General features: G+C 53.6%; 1 protein-coding gene across 1 annotated transcript; it reads right to left on the bottom strand.

The window, feature by feature from the left end:
- Positions 1-14834: 14834 nt before the first annotated feature.
- On the bottom strand, positions 14835-17882 carry CCDC8 (coiled-coil domain containing 8). The gene is given in 5 exon segments (XM_054588399.1): positions 14835-14885; positions 16295-16515; positions 16518-17081; positions 17084-17536; positions 17539-17882. Coding segments are annotated over 5 exon segments (1527 nt in total). The 5' UTR covers positions 17777-17882.
- Between the last annotated feature and the right edge of the window lie 941 nt (positions 17883-18823).

An 18823-nucleotide genomic window follows, 5' to 3' on the forward strand; every position in this document is an offset into this window, starting at 1 on the left:
ATGATTTTGTATTTATCCAAATTCTTTCAATGAGCATGTATTACTTTTGAAACAAAAATGAAGAAATTATTACTATATTGAGGAATATAGAAAAACCTTCACTATGTGTAAAACTGACCTAATATCCTCTTGATTCCAAGTCTCCTGCCCCATCGCGGGGGTAGCTGCCCTGTCCCCTCTGTCACCCAGGACGTGCTTGGTTCCAGCCTTGTCCTCGCCTCTCCCTTCCCTCCCTTCCTCCCACATAGCTCCCTAGGCAGCCGCCCTCCTACCTTCCCCACCTTTGCCCCGGGTGGGCTCAGCCTCTGTCCCCCTGGTGTCTTTTCCAGACTGGGGTTGATGGGGCCTTCCCCCTGTTCTAGGCAAATCCATGGCCCCCTGTGTCCTCAGGATGACCCCTTAGCAGAGCCACTGGCACAGTCTGGCCTCACCTTGCCACAAACTCTTTACAATTATAGGTAGATTCAGGTCCTGGCTGGTGTGGCTCGGTGGTTGGAGCGTCATCCTGTAACCAAAGGGCTGTGGGTTTGATTCCCCATCGGGCACGTGCCTGAGTTGCAGGTTCATCCCCGTCCAAGGGCACGCAAGTGCGACTCCTCGTTCGGACATGCACGATCCACAGTCGGCGCACACAAAGGCAAACCAGTCGGTGCTTCTCGTGCCGATGTTTCTCTTCCTCTAAAGAGGCAGGTGAAAAAAGATGTCCTGGGGTGAGGAGAAAAAAAAGCTGAATTCGAGAATTGGGGTCTTACATATCTCTAGAGGATTTTACTTTTAGGCTTCAAAAAAAACTACTGTGTGCTCTGTGTGTAAGCATGCATTTGCATATAAATATTAAATATGGGGCAGAGGGATGTGTGAAATCCATAAAACTCAACATGCAACCAAACTGAACATTAAGAAATAGTACATGGTAGCTTGAGAAACAAATGATGGCAAAAAATTAGAGGTAATAATAGTGGCCCACCACCACTGACCTGAAATACCTACAAAAATTTAAATACTGTTAAGTGTCTGGAGATTCAAGTAACAAGCCATCTGTACCGACTTGGTCAGCTGTCCCACCGCGAGCCAGTGCTCGCTCCGCTCCTTGTAAACCCTCTTCCTCGGCCATGCCTTCTGGTGGAAACTGGGAAGCTGCCCCCAGGCGAGGCGCTTAGAGTCCTGGAGCGCGGACTCTTTTTTTTGTTGTTGAGGAATATACTTCGTAACAGCACCCTGTCAGCCCTGAGGAAACTCAAGCCTGTGTTTCCCTTTGGCTTCAGTCAGCAGGTACTTTATTATATTCTCTCCATAAAACTTTCAATGAATGGCCTGGGAGTCATAAAATGAAATGATTTGATGAGAGATGTCGCAGTAATGAGAGACTGTGGACACCTGGGTGAATGGAATCACCAGAAGACTCTTTAAACAAAGTCACCTGTGGAGAAAAGTTGGCAAAGAAGTGAACGTGGAACACAAAAGATTCACAAATTTTCATTAGAATGACCTTACAACTGTGGCTTGTAGTCAGAACTCTTATTTAAAAAATAAAAAAAAAAATTAAAAAACCCACCACCAAAAAGATCTAACATTTATTTTCAGAGAGGGGAAGCGGGGAGAAAGGGAGAGAAACGTTGCTGTGAGAGAAGCATCCATCAGTTGCCTCTCACACACCCCCCGATGGAGGGCTGAACCTGCCACCCAGGCATGTGCCTTGACAGGGGAGTCAACCGGTGACCTTCCACTCTGCTGAAGGATGCCCAGCCAACTGAACCACACCAGTCAGGGCAGAACTCTTATTTATCAATAGACTCTTATTCAAGCTAACATCTTTCCAAAATTCGTTATACTATTTTAAAAATACCTTTTCTGTTATAAGATGTACTTGACCAGTGTAGGTGCCCTAAGAACACAAGGCAGTGCTGGCTGCCTCCTGTGCCTGTCCATGCATGTCACTCCTCCCACCACTAGGGGCAGTATACCTCGCCTCCCCCATGACTCCAGGTAGGCCTATTGACTTGTTTTGACCAGCGGAATGCAGCGGAAGTGATGCTGTGTCAATTTAGGGCCTGAGCCTTATCAGGCCTGGCAGCTCCTAGTTTTGCTGTCGTGGAAACCAGTTGCCACTTTGCAAGGAAGCACAAGCTTCAGTACCAAATTGTGAAACATCACTTGGCAGGAGAGGCCCCTGGAGAACCAACCCAGGTGTCCTGGGCGCCAGCCCCAGCCCAGCACCAGCGGCCTGCAACCACAGGCAAGACCAACAGAAGAACCAATCAGTGAACCCAGTGTGTGGTAATCATCGCTGTTTGAAGCACACCGCTTGGTCTTGGACTTCCAGCCTCCAGAACTGTGAGAAAATTAATTGCAGTTGTTTAAGCCACCCAGTCTTTCGTATTTGTTGTGGCAGCCATAGCTGACTAATAGACCATATGACCCAGCAATTCTGCTCCTAGGTATCTACCCAAGAGAATTGAAAACGTGTCTACACAAAGTCTAGTACATGAGAATGTACTTATCATTGCTCGTAATAGTCAAAAAGCAGAAACAACCCCAAATATCCATCAACTGATGAATGAGTAGACAAAATGTGATATATCCAGAAATGGAATGTGATTTGGCCATAGAAATGAAGCTCTAGCACATTCTACAATGTGGATGATTTCGTTTCTATGGAATGTCATAAGCAGACAAATCCATAGAGCCAGAAAGTAGATTGGTGGTTGCCAGGGGCTTGGAGGGAGAGGGAGGGGTATGGATTGACTACTAATGGGTATAAGGTTTCTTTGGCCGGGAGGGGGTGGGGGGGTGTCATGAAAATATTAAAAAATTGATTGCGGTAATGTACAAGTCTGTGGATATATTCGAAGCCACTGAATTGTATTTGTATTTCAGTTGTAATTGTGTTATTCCCCCCTCCAAAAAAAGGAAGTGAAGGGGAAATTTTTTAGAAAGAAAAGTTACTTGTGGTCAAGACACAGCCCTAAATGTCTTGATAAGAAACTAACTCTGAGTCTTGGCTGGTGTGGCTCAGTGGCCTGTGAACCAAAGGGCCGCCGGTTCGATTCCCAGTCAGGGCACATGCCTGGGTTGCAGGCCAGGTCCCCTGTAAGGGCCATGTGAGAGGCAACCACACATTGATGTTTCTCCTTCTCTCTTTCTCCCTTCCTTCCCCTATCTAAAAATAAATAAATAAAATAATTTAAAAAAAAAAGAAAGAAAGAAATCAACCCTGAGATGCTGTCAATGAGGAAATGCAAGGAGCAGAGAGGTGTGTAGAATGCAATGTCCTTGTATGGCAGAATATGGCTCATTGCACATATGTGTACACATATGTATACCTAAAAGGATACATGAAACAGATGGGGGCTTCTTTGCTCAGAAAGCTGAGCCTGGCTTTTTCTACTTCCTTGACCTTGGCTTAATCATTACAGGTCTTTTCTGAAAACAAGCTTTTCTGCTGGGTCCACCCCAGACTTCCTTTCTTTTCGGGGCTGTGTCCTGAGCTTCTCTTCCACTTGGAAAATGCAAGTCCCCTAAGATGGTAGACTTCAAACTTATTTTGTTTTCATACCCCTAAAAACAGTATTTTAAAAAAACTATCTTCCCTACCACATCCAAACATTTTTATTATATAAGTTGAGAATATTTTTAAATAGAACATTTTCTAAAATGACTTGGCAAGTCATTGGCAGATGGTTGACTGTACTTGATTGATATGAATGATCGCACTAAGCACATTCTCCCCATAACTTGGTTTTTTTCCCCCATTTGCCAGTTCAGTGTCTGGGGACCCAACAGAACATAGTGTTCACACAGCTGTCAAACAGCTGTTTGTGTGATTAACATTGTCAGAGGGAACTGAACCTGTCTTGATCACAACTGTATCCATTGAGGATGGGTGCTCTGTTCGATGGATGGATGCATGGAGTGATGGAAGAGAAAATTGAGTGAATGAATGAATGAATGAATGAATGAATGGGTGGTCCTGCCAAAGGCCGCCAGGGGTAGCTGTAGAGTCCAGGTTTTGTTTCTTTTTTCTAATAGAGTATGTTGCTTTTATTTATTTTTTAAAACATTGTTTTTCTTTTTAGATTTTATTTATTTATTTTAGAGGAGAAGGGATGGAGAGAGAAACATCAAAGTGTGGTTGCCTCTCACTCCCCCTACTGGAGCTGTGACCCACAAGCCAGGCATGGGCACTGACTGGGAATCGATCTGGCAGCTCTTTGGTTCACAGACCAGCACTCAATCCACTGAGCCACACCAGCCAGGGTTTGAGTCCAGGATTTGAAATCTGAGCAAACCTGTGTTCACTTCCTGTCCTGCCACTTCCCAGCTGTGTGGACTTGAAAAAACCCCACTCCACTACTCCCTACCAAGTCTTAGGTTTCTCATCTGGAAAATGAGTTTATTTATAGCATTGTTTCTTATTTCTTATTTCTCTAGTCTCACTGGCATAAAAACAATAACTCATTACTTTTTGTGTGTATTTCTGATTTTAGTGATTCTGAACATCTAATCATGTGTAGATGAGCTTTTGATGCATTCTCTCTTCAAAATTGCCTGTTGGTGTTCTGCCTGTTTTTCTATGATGCTTGCCTTCCTCTTCTCCTTGATTTGCATGAGTAGCATGTACAGTTCTCATCATGTATTCCCAACATTTAGACATTTGCAGCTTCTTCCATTCTCTTGTGTCTTTGTGTATGGTGACGTGTTAAAGAAACTCTTAATTTATTCCGAGTTGCCTAATTTTTATTTTTGGATTTTTGTTCAAGATGTGCTTCTTCCTGACTGCACCCCCAAGCCATCAAGATAGCTCACTGCGTCCTAGTCTGGTGAACTTGATGGTTTTTCTTTTGCATCAAGGTCTTCTAGAGTCCACCTTTGTATGCAGTGTAAATTAGATAATAATTTTTCATTTTCTACGTATGTTTACTCAGCTCTTCATGAACCCTCTGCGCTTTTCAAATTCACCCTTCCTCTTACAATTACTTGTCTCTCAAACTGAGCCAAAAGGTATTTTAATTTTTTTGAGGGGAACACAGCGACATCTGTCGGACACTGCGAGGAACTACCAGCTCGGGTAGTCCGCAGCTTCCACCTTAGCCAGCTCCGCAGTCCTTTCCATGACGACGTATCTTTGTAAAGCTGCGTTTTCGTCCGTTGCGGGGATGAAAAACTAATCCCAGCCTGAATCAGTGCGGACGGGCAATGAGGGCGGCGGTGTTCAATCTAATTCCAAGGCTGGAGAAGTACAGCGCCACGTACACACATCCATTGTAAATACATATGCTTATTTAAGAATGAAATAAAACTACTGTTTTCTGTCTAAATGTATATCTTTTTCCTATATAATTTTATATATTAATAATATGATTTATATGGTAATAATACATAGTTTTTATAGGTTAATAAAATTATAAAACTGGCTGGTGTGGTTCAGTGGATTGAGTGCCACCTGCAAACCAAAAGGTTGCCAGTTAAATTCCCAGTCAGGGCCCACGCCTGGGCTGTGGGCCAGGTCGCCAATTGGGGGGTGCGTGAGGGGCAAGCAACTGATGTTTCTCTCCCTCTCTCCCTCACTTCTCCCTCTCTCTAAAAAATAATAAAATTATTTTAAAAATAAAATTATATAATATATAAATATAACAATTTTATATATTAATAAAATGTGTGTGTGTGGTCTGTCCAGAAAATCCCAGCCATTATTAATATAAGGAGAATGGTTTGCATGACATCGATGTAACCTGGCAGCCAAGGAGAGTGGACTGGAATACACATGCGTGAACAAATGACAACTTCACTGTACTGATCAGTGGAGGTGGTAGACGCCCTTGAGTGAGCATGTGTACTGTATGGCCATCGCATTCAAAATGACTAAGCAAGTAGAGCAACAAATCTGCATCAAATTTTACATTAAGCTTGAACGTTCCCCCACAGAAACTATTCGGATTACTCGGAAGGCCGCAGCTATGGGCAACTGATGATTGGCAGCTTCATCAGGACAACATGCCTGCTCATGCATCATGTTTCTTGTGGTTTTGGGCCAAACATCAAATCACTCAGGTGACTCAGCCTCTGTACGGCCCAAATTTGGTGCCCTGCGGCTTCTGGCTTTTCCCAAAACTAAAATTATTTTTGAAAGGGAAGCAATTTCAAGCCATCGATGAGGTTATGGAAAATATGACAGAGCAGCTGATAGCGATTTGGAGAGGGACCTAGATTGTTCCAATAGCTGCACAATTTGACTTCGTAAAATAAGAATTTGCAAGACCTCAAGGTCCCTGGGCTCCCCTGACCTGTCCTCTCCTTCTCCTGTCAAACCCCCTCATTCAGTTATTTCCTCCTCCCCTCAGGAAGGAGTTTCATTTCCTGGTCTTCGCCTTCCAGGCCTCTGTGCTCTACCCTGGCTACAGCCTCCGGCCTGGTAACGCACATCACTGCTGCCTCCATGCTTGTGACATGGGACAGGTTTCCCACCTTCCTGCACCTCAGTTTCCTCATCTGTATAATGGGGATAATAACAGAACCCCACCACCCTGCTGCTCAGAGAAAAACAGAGGTCAGCATCTGAGACGTAAAGAGTCTGACCTCTAGCACACAGGCAGTGGGGCTGGGGCCTGGCCGGGGGCCCCCTTGCAAGCACTTGCCATCTTCATCAAGGGGACCAGCACGTGGACACCACTGTCTCTTTGGGGGACCTTGGCAAAGAACAGAGCCAAGAGCTGAAAAGTCACAGAAGCTGGGGATCCGAAGCTTATCTGCAGCTTAGATGTGTGACTTGGGAAAATTTAACAAGCTCTCTGAGCCTCGCTCTCTTCGTCCATCTTGGTTAGGTCTCACCTAGCTGTTGATGTAGAGATTGGGGGTGTGGAGCACTTAGCCCCGCCCCCCACCCCAGGCAGGGCGGGAGGGCTGAATTAGCACTTGGTGTTATTGTTACTCCTTTCTCACTGCCCGAGGTGGCCCAGGCCCTGAATTAAAATGTTTGTTGGGTCAGCGCGCCCTCTGGTGGGCAGAAGGAGCCATACCTCAGGGAAACGGAATAGGGACCCAAAGTTGAAATCGACAATTATTTCATTCCCTTGTTCGACCAACTTCCTTCAGCCCCTTCGTGATGGGTGGTGTTGGGGACTCACTGGTGACATAACAGTTCTGGACTCTCCTCCCAGGGCTCACAGTTCAGTGAGGGAGACAGAGTGATAGCCCAGAGGAGGGACCTGGCCTAGTCCATTTTGGCGGGAATGAGACCCAGAGGAGGACAGGTGAGACCGTCCGGAACCTCCTGGGCTGCGGTGAGACGCTGGGCTTTGTCTTAAAGTCGCTGAGGAGCCATTGGAAGTCCTGAACAGAGAAGGGGCAGGGTTAGATGTGAAGTTTGATGGGAAGGGGCTAGACTGGGGCTGAGCACGGAGACATCTGGACAGCGGTGAGGTCCGGACAGGAGTTAGGTATCAGGGCAAAGCCCGGGGCTCCCCAGAGAGGGGAGGCCCCAGGCCGCTCCCAGTCTAAGGGAGGATGTGGCGGTCTCCAGTCTGCGGCCACACCCACACCTGCCCAGCGCGGAGGTCCGGGTTCCCCAATGCCCACAGCGAGTCCTGGCCCTTGGAACAGGCCCGTATCTGCCAAGGGTGACAAGAAAAAAAAAAAACATTTGGCACCAACCTGGGAAGGGAGAATGGGCGGGCGCGCGCGCGCGCGCGCGTGCGTGTGTGTGTGTGTGTGTGTGTGTGACAGAGAGAGAGAGAGAGAGACACAAACATGAGTGTGGGAGGGAGCTGGGTCTGTGTGTGTGAGTGGGTGATGGGGTTTGTGGCTATGTGAGAGGATTTTAGCAGGAGTGTGTGTGAGTGTGTAAAGGTGAGTGAGTGTGTGTCCCTGGGTGAGTGGGCGTGCGATTGGTGTGTCTGGGTGTCAGTGAGTTAGCGCGCATTCGTGAGACTGTAACACGGGCTGACGTGTGTGACACGGGCTGACGTGAGCCTACTCCGCATTGTAAAACTATCAGACCTCCACCTGTCCCTGGAAGGAGTTGCCACCGGGAGCTTGCACTTCCTGAACAAGGTCCCAAAATTTGGATGTTGCTCTCCGTATAATCCCTGCATATGGAGCCTCCCAAGTGCAAGGTCACTAACTTCTCTAGTGGCATAAAACAAATAGACACAAACATAAAAACAAAACCCCTGTGAAGGAAACCAGGAGTGGGTGGGAGGTCATCTCAGAGGACAACTATTCTTTTAAAGGAAACCCACGTAGGTTTACCTAAACCCTGCTTCCTAACTCAGCTGCCTTCTCCCTGCTTCATGTCCTCACCCACTGGTGGAAGCCAGGCTAGGTGCCTTTTGGGGGCTGACACTGGGGAAAAGAACCAAGGCAGGTTTTCATCTCCATTTCCCGGATGAGGAAACTGAGCCTCAAGGAGGTGGGGAAAAAGAGCTGGAACTGGGTTTGTCCGACTTCAGGGTCTCTGTCGTCACCGCCCCCATTCCTGCGAGGGGAGCAGAGCGAATCCCGCAGGCCGAGGCCACGGAGCAGCTCCGGCACCTGGACCTAGCAACCTCCGCAGCCCCGCACACATACCACCCCCTGAGGCTGACTCTGTCTCAGCCTCTTGGCCCGTTCGAGTGTGGCGAAAGGTTCCTTCAGACTCTCTCGTGTGTGACCAGGTCTTACAACAGTCGGAGGGACGAATAAGGGCCGCAGGAACTGAAAGCGACCTCCTTCCGCCACCCTCAGCAGGCAAGATCACTGTAGAGGCCTCAGCACACGAGGTCCCCCCCAGGGGGCGCTCCAGAACCGCTGGTTAGAGACTCGCGGTGGAAGGCCCTTTCCAGGCGCTCAGGTGCACGGAGCTAAGTAACTAGCCCAGATTGATTGAGCTCTGATGCGGGGAGCTGGCATTCAACACTAATTACAGAAATAACAATAATTTTTTCTGTAGTTTTTACCATATTCCAAGGACTGTCTGAAGCGCTCAGGTTGATTTTTTTACATTTATTTTCATTTTAATTAAAATACACATAACAAAATGTAGCATCCCAGCCATTTCTAAATTTTTTTAAAAAGATTGACTGATTGATTGAGAAGGGAAGGGAGGGAGAAAGATAGGGAAAAAAAATCAATGTGTGGCTGCCTCTCGCACACCCTATCCTGGGGACCTGGTCTGCAACCCAGGCATGTGCCCTGACTATAGAATTGAACTGGTGGCCCTTTGGTTTGCAGGCCAGCACTCAGTCCACTGCGCCACACCAGCCAGGGCCCATATCTGCCCTTTCTCAGTGGTATTCGATACGTCCACATTTTTGTGCATCCATCATAACTATCCCTCCCTGTAACTCTCATCGTCTGTAAACCTGAAACTCTCTACCTATTAAACAGTAACTCCCCGTGTGCCCTGTTTCCACCATTACACTTTCTGTCTTTATTATTTTGATTACTCTAAGCTCCTCCTATAAAAAGGATCCTACAGTATTTGTCTCTGTAATTGGCTTATTTCACTTAGCATCCTCAAGGTTCATCCATGTTATAACATATTGGAAAATCAACCTCCCTTTTAAGGCTGAATAATATCCCGTTGTATGGATATACTACACTTCGCTTAGTCCTTCATCAGTGGGTAGACACTTGGGTTGCTTCTGTGTTTTAGCTGTCATGCTCACATTGTTTTAAGGCAAGTTGAGGTGCTCTTATTGTTTACCTTTTATAGGTCACACACACACACACACACACACACACACACACACGGTAGCTGACTTACCCAGGGTCACACAGTGCTGGACTCTGAACCCAGGCAGTGTGGCCTGACTCAAACCACGTCCATGTAACTCCAGAGCCTGTGACTGAACACCTCTTATTTGTGGGCCCCCAAAGCCCTGGGGCAGGGGGAAAGCAGGGTGTAGGGGAGCTGCAGCAGATCGGAAGGGGCCTGAGCCATCACGCTGCAAAAGGCGCACTGCCCTGGTGCTCATAGTGGTCTATTCCTCACCCCGCCCTGCCACACACACGTCATCTCAGTCAGGTGGGGAGAATGTTCTGGAAGGGACCAACAGCTGATTCGTAACCTTTATCAGACTCCTTAGGGGCCTTGCTGAGAGGGAGGGATGGGTCCAGCTCACTGGACACCAGGCTCTGCCCTAAGCACAAGGCGTCACAGCCTCTCTCATCTTCCTGGCACTAAGAGACACGACCCCCATTTTCAGGGGCATAAATGGAGATGCCCAGAGGTAAATAACCAGCCCAAGGTCACATGGAGGATGGGGGGAGAATGGAGTAACCTAGGCAGCTCCACTCCAAACACCTGTACCTCCACAGCCCCGTTTCTGCATCTCTCCCTGCTTCTCCCATGAGGACGGGGGACCGAGAATGTCCCCATCTAGTTCCCTCCCGGGAGCCCAGGCAGGCTCTCCCCTCTCCACTGCGTCCCATCCTTGTTCTCCTTAGGTAACTTAGGTGAGGCAAGGGGCTGCTGGGCTGGTCCACATAAACTCTGATGTAGCGTCAAAACCCAGATTTTCGGGGCAACCGCCTTGAAAATCCTGCTGAGTCTGAAACCACACCCCCAGAGGCATCCACGGGCTAATTTGGGGAGTGAGCCCTGCAGGCACCATTGAAATCCTCTTGCCTTAATAATGGTGAACATCAGCCCTGGCTCCTGTGGCTCAGTGGATTGAGCGCCGGCCTGCGAACTAAAGGATCGCTGGTTCCCATCAAGGCACGTGCCTGAGTTGCAGTCCCAGTCCTCAAGAGGGGACGTGGGAAATGCAACCACAGTTTGATGTTTCTCTTTCTCCCTCTTCTCCTCCCCTCTCTATAAATAAATAATTTAGGAGAAAAAAAACAAAACAGTGAATTCTTTGCTGCCATTTCCGAGTCACCGAGTATCCACCCCAGGCTAAACCCTCTGCGGACGCTCACGCTGGGGTCCGGAGGGCAGAGATGGTTGTGCCCACTGTGGAGCCGGACAAGCCGACGCCCGGTGTCCTCTGCCAGCCGCCGGCAGAGGGCGCGCTTGGGGAACTGTCTCCAACGCGGCCGCTCTGGGCCCTTCCCTCCCTGTGCGCGCCTGGAAGTTTCTGGTCTAGAGGTAGAGCCCGGTCCCCGTCTGCGGGAACCTGGGCCGGCTTTGTGACCCGTGACTTTGACCTACAAGTCAAGTCCCAGCCAATCACGTCCTTCCCCGAACCCTCTAATGGCTTCCTATAATTGGTTAGATCTTCTCTGTCCAATATCACTGGTCAGTTGGGACAATTTAAATTTAACTGTAATCCAAATTACAGTTAAATGCTTTCCTTCCTTCCTTCCTTCCTTCCTTCCTTCCTTCCTTCCTTCCTTCCTTCCTTCCTGCCTGCCTGCCTTCCTTCCTTCCTTTTCTTTTTTTCTTTCTTTCTTTCTTTCTCTCTCTCTCTCTCTTTCTTTCTTTCTTTCTTTCTTTCTTTCTTTCTTTCTTTCTTTCTTTCTTTCTTTCTTTCTTTCTTTCTTTCTTTTCTTTCTCTCTTTCTCTCTCTCTTTCTCTCTTTCTTTCTCGTTGTACCAGCCGCCGTACAGGTACGCAAGAGCCAGGTGTGGCCAGTGCAGATACAGGACACTGTCCTCACCCGGAGGTTCCCTCGCCCGGCCCTGTCTGCTCTGGCCCCTTCTAGCCCTGGGCGCTGCCCACCGCCCTCCGTGGTCGCAGCCGCCCCGGCGCCCTGGCTGGTCAGGGAACACGTGGGGTGCACTCCTGCCTCGGGGCCTTTGCACTCGCTGTTCCCGCTGCCTGGAGCGCCCTTCCCAGGACATTGGCAGGGGTCTGTCCTTCACTTCACGTGGGCCTGTCTCCAAACGTCACCTCCCAGGAGGCTTCCCTGACCGCCCGGTTAAAAACGTCGCCCCCCCCCCCCCCCCCGTTTTTCAGAGCTCTGATTGCCCCCGGTGCCCTTGGTTATTTTTAAACAGCGCACTGGCCGTGTTTGTCGGGGTGGGGGGCTCACAGAGGGAACCGACGCGGGTTTGGCAGGCAAAGCGCAGAAAAGGGACCGTCGCGTCGCCCAAACAGTACAAACGCAGCGAGCTGCTCGCGGCCCAGGGGCGCTGCTGCCCGGAGCCCGGTCGCTGGGCCGCGGACGCTCCACAAACAGAGCCGACTGGCCTGAGGAGGGACCGGGAGCCCCCGGCTCACGTCGCCGCCACGGCCGCCGCCGCAGCCCAGCAGCCTTCGGACAGCGGCCCCCGCCTCCCGCTGCCCGCCGCCGCCCGGGCCCTGGGCCTGCGGCGCAGCGGCCGGAGGAGTCGGGACGTGGCTGAGGCCGACGGGCACCCGGCGCTGCGGCGTTGCGGTGGGTGAGCGAGGGGTTTGCGGCGGCGGAGTCGGGCGGGGCCGCTCCCGGCCGGGCCCGGAGTGTGGCCTGTCCCGTGCCCGCCGCGTCCCCGGCGCCAGCGCGGCGCCCGCACCCGGTGGCTGCTGTTTGCAGTTGTCGAGTGACCGATGGGCCGCAGGGACCGCGCGGGCTCGGCGAACGCGACCCAGCTGCGCCCGGCGAGGAAGGTGCGGGGACGCTCCGGCCCGGCGGGAGGGAGCCTGGGGCGCGCGGAGCGGCGCCTCGGGGCCCAGGAGCAGCCGCGTAAAGGCCCGGAGGTCCCGCCGGCAAGCGCGGCGCGAGCAGCCCCAGGGCCCTTCAGCGGCGGGTGTGTCCCCGCGGGGCCCCGACGTGCCGAGGCCGCGCAGGAGGACGGAGTGGAGCGCGGTCGCGTCCGGTGGGAGAAGAAGGCAGTGTCCCGAGGGGAGGCCGAGGGACCCGTGCGAGCCCTACAGGACATGCGTCCAGGCGCGGCGCTGGGCGCTGGGCTGCAGCGGGAAGCAGGACGGGCACAGGCGGCCCGTCGCGGAGGGACGTGGGCGGGGGGAGGGGCGGAGAGCAGGCACCGAGGCTCGGAGAGAAGCGCACGGTCCTGCCTTAGCCCGCAGTGACCGCGGGGAGAACAAGCCCGCGGGCGGGGGCCTGAGGGCGTGGGGCCGGAGGGCTTGCAGTCATCGCCTGTTTAGGGCTTTGCGGGGGAGCCCTCACTGAGAAGGTGACATTAGGTGAGGAGCGAGGCAGCAGACACCAAAGGAAAGCACATCCAGGGGCAGGAACGGCCGGTACAAAAGCCCGGAGCCAGGGCCGCGAGGCTGGGGGTTAGTCACGTGTCTTCACTGACCCCTCCAGGGCCAGGCTCCCGTGCTGGGCTTGCGTCTCTGTGGAGTTTTCGGGGTAAACAGATTTGGGGCGTGTGTCTCTCTTGGATTCTGCGCTTAGAGTAGGTTCGAGAAAATAGGGTGAAGGCAGGTTTTCACCCCTTTTCCAGATAAGGAAACTGAGGCTCAGAGAGGCAAGGAAGGGCGCTCAGTCCCTGTCCTGCTCCAGGGCTCCCTCGCAAACCCGCGTAACTGCTCCAGAGCAAGAGGCGGGGGTTCCTTGGCTCGGAACCCCACGTCTTACCCAAGCTCCCCCCACTCCCAGGCTGAGCCTGTCCCGGCCTCTCCACCCGCTCGAGTCCCGAGTGTTGCTAGGTCCTGGAACTACTGAGAGGGAAGATGAGGGGGTCCGGGGACAGTGAACGACGCCTCCTCTCCACTGCCCACCACTCCGGAGGCGGGGAGACAGCGCGCGCGCCAGCGGTGGCGCCCACGACGCCCACCCGAGAGCACTGCGGACCGCACGGTACATGAATGAATTCGCCAATGAATGGCCCAGAGCCAGAGGCTCCACCTGGCCTTCAACGCCAGGCTGGGAAAACTGGACATTCCTGGAGGGCAACTCTCCTTCAAGTGAGATCCTGGAATCAGCAGCCTTAACATGACCTGGGGACTTGATAGAAATGCATGTTATTGGGTCCACCGTAAACACGAAATCACTTGGGGTTGGGATCCAGCAATTTGTGTTTTAAACGTTCCTTCACGTGATTCTGCTGCACGGCTAGAGCTGACCAGGGTCGCGGTTCTCAGTGCCGGGTGCACACTGGAATCACCGCGGAAGGATGAAGGCGCTCGGTGCCCCAGCCATACCCCGGACCAGTTCCATGAGAACCTGAGAGGGCAGGCTGGGCATGGGTGTTTGAAAGCTCCCAGGTCATTCCACACAGCACCCAGGATTGGAAACCCCTGCCCTGGGAGTCCCAATCCAAGCTGTCTCCCTGATTTACTAATGGAACAAGAATAAGACGAGATGAGGTCCCCCAGGGCTGAGCTGAGCTCTAACACATCAGGCCGTCCTCAGTCCTGTCAGCAATCCCAGGGGGAAACGTGTGTGATGCTCACTCTTCCGGATGAGCAAGCGGAGGCACAGAGAAGTTAAGTAACCAGCCCAAGGTCGCGTAGCTTGCAAGAGGAGGTGCTGGAGGTGAGATGGATAGCCTGACTCCACATCCCTCCTCACTCCGTCTGCCTACTGGTTTCCTCTCTTCCTGTCACTCCGCCATGGGACTTGGAAAGGGGGATCCAGAAAGTCCCTGCCTGTGGCGCCGTGGGATCTCTATGTCTGTGTTCCGCTGTCTCTTCGGTTACTTTCAAAGGCTGGTTTGGAGACCAAAAAAACACAAAACACAAAACAAAAAAACAAACAAACTCGTGGAGCGCCCTCTGGTGGGCACTGTGGGCGCCGCAGCTGGTGCGGCCTTCATACACCACTCCGGAGTTGTGTGTGGGTAGTTGGGAGTTTTCTGGGGACTTCCTGCCCGAAAATCCCAGTACGTTTGAAACCACACCAGGAGGCACCCACAGGCTGCATTTGGGGGCTGAGGTTCCACTGGCCCCATTTGAAACCCCCTTGGGTTGAAAATAACACTGAAAGCCTTGGTACCATCTCAAGGTACCTCAAGGGTCCTTCCCTCTCCTATGCCTGGCTCATGCTCATGCTGGGAATGCTGGGCACAGGAGGGACAAACTGAAAATCAGCAGAGGAGACAGAGGGGAACAGGTTTGCCTAGTCTCTGAGCCTCTCCCGGTGTCTCTCACCGTCCCTGCTCCCAGCTCCTTTCACTTCCAGCATCCCCAACAGGCCAGGCCCTCCATCCCCAGCCTTGTAAGGAGGCCACAGGCTGCTATTCCAGAGAGGAGCAGTAGCCGCAGCCAGCCCCCACTGCCACCACCAGCCGGGCACCAGAGTGCTCGCTGGCCACCTCAGGGACAACTCCGCCCAGTTTAGTTATTCCCCTACTGTCCCCCCCAACCCCCCGCCACCGTCCTTCCCAGTGGAGCTCAAAGCCCAGTGGAGGCTCTTTCTTGCCAGGCTATGAGCTGTGAACTACACCCCTACAAAGGGGCTCTCAGCCCAGCAGCAAGAGGCACCCACGTGACCACTTCTGGGGGTGGGGCAGGGCAAGAGAAACCATATCATTCTTTAGTTCCAAGGAAAAAAACTAAGAAACTCAGGCTGGGCAGCAGCCAGAGTCAAGAGGATAGAGCTGGGCTTCAGATCCCCTCCTCCATGAATTTCCTTCTCTTCTGCCTTCAGCAAAGCTCGGGTATGGTGCTTGCTGTCTATTTTTCTCTGGTGGGATTCGTGGTGCGGGGGACACAGACAATACAGAAAGATGTCCTCCTGCAACCCGCTCTCTCTCCATTGTAATCACAGCGCACTGCACACTACCACGTGACAGCTGCCCCACCCCACCTCCCCACCCCCGTTTTGGCCTGTTTCTATTGCAAGGACTTGTCCAATGGCCAAGCTGTCCCAGGAGATGTTCGTGGAGCTTGATGAAAGTAGACTCCTGGGCCACACAGCCAGCACTGCCCAACCCAGAGCTCTGGCACGAAGGGCCCCGGAATCTGCACGTGGACACAGTTCCCAGATGAGGCTTCTGTCCCCTTGTTAAGTGTGTGAAGTGTATAAACGGCAGGTGCTGGACTCTTGGAACCTGCAGAACCCAGGAGTGTGGGCATGGCAATTGGAGTGACACAACCGCAGGTCACCATCATGGGAGGCAGAGGGGACACACGTGAGTGACAAAATCACCCTGGAGCATTCTTCAGCTGCCAAGTCCAACGCCAAGAAGTAAGTCTGTACACATTTTCATTTACATATTGTAAGTTCCAGGAGGCTGCCAATGTGCAGGGGAAAGGGGGATGAGCAAGGCATTTCTCCCAGGCCTGGCTCCGGGTTTCAAGCGGAACACCTAGAGTTGCATTTGAGGAAGTTAATGCAACCCCATTGTACAGGGTTTCTTTCTTTACATTCCTGGGGTTACCATAAAGAGCCTGTATTTAAAAAGTCAATGCGTGGAAGAAAAATTTAACAAGAAAAGAAAGAGAAGTGTTAGGTGGAGGTGTGCAGGGTGCTGCCTGGCCCTCTACCTCCATTGTCACGTGTGGAGGCAGAAAGAGCTTCCGGGTCCAAGTGCAGAAGGGGGCGGGGAACATGCCCTGAGTGGCCAATAAGGAGGCAGGTGGCAGGGTGCTCTGAGGCAAGGCCTCCGCCACACCACACAGCAGGTCCTCTTGCTCTCCCTGCTCCACCTCCTCTCGGGCCTCCGCTCTCAGCACCCAAAGGCTCCTGGCCTCGCCTGCCCCGGGCCTCTCTCAGGCAGGGCAGGCAACCGGGGAGGGTGCCAGAAGGCTCTCCAGCACTGGCAAAACCACGAAAAGCGCCCGGGAGTCTGGAACCTCACTGTCTTGACCTGTTTCTGGGCCCTGGCTCCTGGGGCTGCTCCTGGGCTCCCCTGGGCAGCCAAGGCTTCGGTTTCCTGGACAGCCCTGGCCTCAGCCCCATTGGATGCTGCCTCTGCTGCCTGGAAGACGAGGGCCTCCAGCCTCTGATTACCCACAGCCTCTGCTCCCTGCTCAGCTATGGCCTCCGCCCTCTGGTCCTCTCCAGCCTCTGACCTCTGATTATGCACAGCGCCTGCCCTCCGGTCAGCTATAGCCCCTACCCTTTGATGAGCTATAGCCTCCACCCTCTGATCATTTGCAGCCTCCGCCCCCCACCCCCCAGCTGTGGATGCTGTTTCCTCCCTCTGGCGCAGCCTAAAGGAGGCCCAGTTGACTTTGGACCTCCATCGCCTTGTGGGGGGCTCAAGCACCAGCCCACCTCCGGAGTTCCCCAAGTGAGCCCCCTGACTGGCGCTACCTGGCACCCCTCCCCCTCCACCCTGGCAGCGTCCTGCTGGACCTCGCCCACTCCCTGGCTGGACCTGGGCCCCCAACCCTTCACCGTCCGCTTCAGCTTCCCCCAGGACATCTGGCTGACAAACTCTCGCCACCTGTCCGCTTTGGACGGCTGGGGCCCCGGGTTGTCTTCAAACGTGGGCTCCGGCAGGTCCAGGCAGCGGCGCCCGGGCGCAGCGCCTGGCTTCTTCTCCCCGCGGGGGAGGAAGGCCTCCACCACTTCCTCCTCCTCCTCGCTCTCCAGGTCGCTCCCCAGGAATTTGCTGTCCAGGTAACTGACGGGCATTTTGTGCACCTTTCTGCCACGCGCGGTGCCTTTGTGGCTCCTGCCACCCGTCTCTCGGGCCATCTCAAAGTCGCTGAACTCGCTCTCTCTGGCGTTGCTGCTGTCATAGGTGCCCACAACCAGCCAGGGAGGAGGGGTCACCATCTCCTCCTCACCCGGGGCTCCTTGAGCTTTTGGGGGTGCTGGTGCTGGTGCGGGGTGCTCTTCTCAATGATGCGGGCAACATCCTACAGGGTGCGACCTTCTTCCTCCAAGAACTGGGCCAGCCACTCTCGAAATTCCACCTCCTTGGTGGCAGGCTTGGAGATGACCCTCCAGACGCCCCCCACCAGCCTGACCTCGCGGGGGATGAGCACATAGTCTGCACCCTCCCCAATCTGCAGCATTGCCCACGGTGGAGTCCTCCTCCCTGCGGAACACCTTGCCGATCTTCTTAAAGGTCCCCACGGGCTTCAAGGCTTCCACGAGGACGTCCAAATCCACATCTTTGCAGACGTCGGGAAGGCTCCAGAGGATCAGGCAGTCAGGGGACAGGAGGAAGCCCCAGGGGAACCAGCCCCGCACGTCGCTTTTCTCGAGGGTCTTTAAGATCTCCAGGGTGAAATCTGGGGTGGGGGCCAAGGAGCCCGAACTGCAAGAAGCCCCAAGTATGGGGGTGAGAGTAGGGGGGCGTCCCAGCAGCGCTGCCCGGAGAGTCTCGCCTCCCCAGCAGGGGTGAGCTCACACCTCCCAATTTCTCCGCCTGCAACAAGTTGCGTCTGGACCGAGGCTGGCTCTCCCCACCCGCAGCGATGGGTGGGAATCGATTTTCAGGATGCTCACGTGAGCCGGGGTGAAGTCGATCTTGAGGTTCAAAGCCCACGGCAAGCTGAAAACGTGGTGTCCCGGCTCCAAGTTGGGGCGCACGGACTTCAAGTAATTCTTCCTGCCCCGGGCACCAGGGAGGCGCCTGGAACTTGAGAGAGGACTTCGCAGACAAAGACCGCTCAGCCGTGGCTATTCAATATGGCCGGGGCGCCCGGAGGAGGCAGCCCAGCCCCGGGGAGGGTCTCCCGCCCCTCGGCAGGCCGCCACCCCGGTCCAGGCAGACCCTGACGCTCCTCCTGCTTCCCAGCCCGCGCGCGCCGAGCCTCGGAGCTCGGGGGCAGGAAGTTCCTCCTCGCCCTCCCCCATGATGAGGCCCACCTTCCCCCTTCTCGTCTTACACTCCTTGACACGGGAAGACTGACAAGGGGGCTGTCCACTCTCTTCGGGGTGCCCCACTCCCCTCCCGCACGGGGTGGGGGTGGCCGCACCCCGCGGGGCGACCCCTTCCAGGCAGAACGCGCGCGGCGGCTCACGTCAGCACCTTCCCCGAGAGAGGCAGCAGTTTCCAAACCTGCCATCCTACAGGCGCGGGTTCCAGCCAAGCCGCGGAGGTGGGTGTGCTGGCG

This window comes from Pteronotus mesoamericanus, unplaced genomic scaffold, assembly GCF_021234165.1.
Source record: "Pteronotus mesoamericanus isolate MK-2021 breed Mesoamerican mustached bat unplaced genomic scaffold, CSHL_Meso_final scaffold_137, whole genome shotgun sequence".
In the NCBI taxonomy this organism is placed as follows: domain Eukaryota; kingdom Metazoa; phylum Chordata; class Mammalia; order Chiroptera; family Mormoopidae; genus Pteronotus; species Pteronotus mesoamericanus.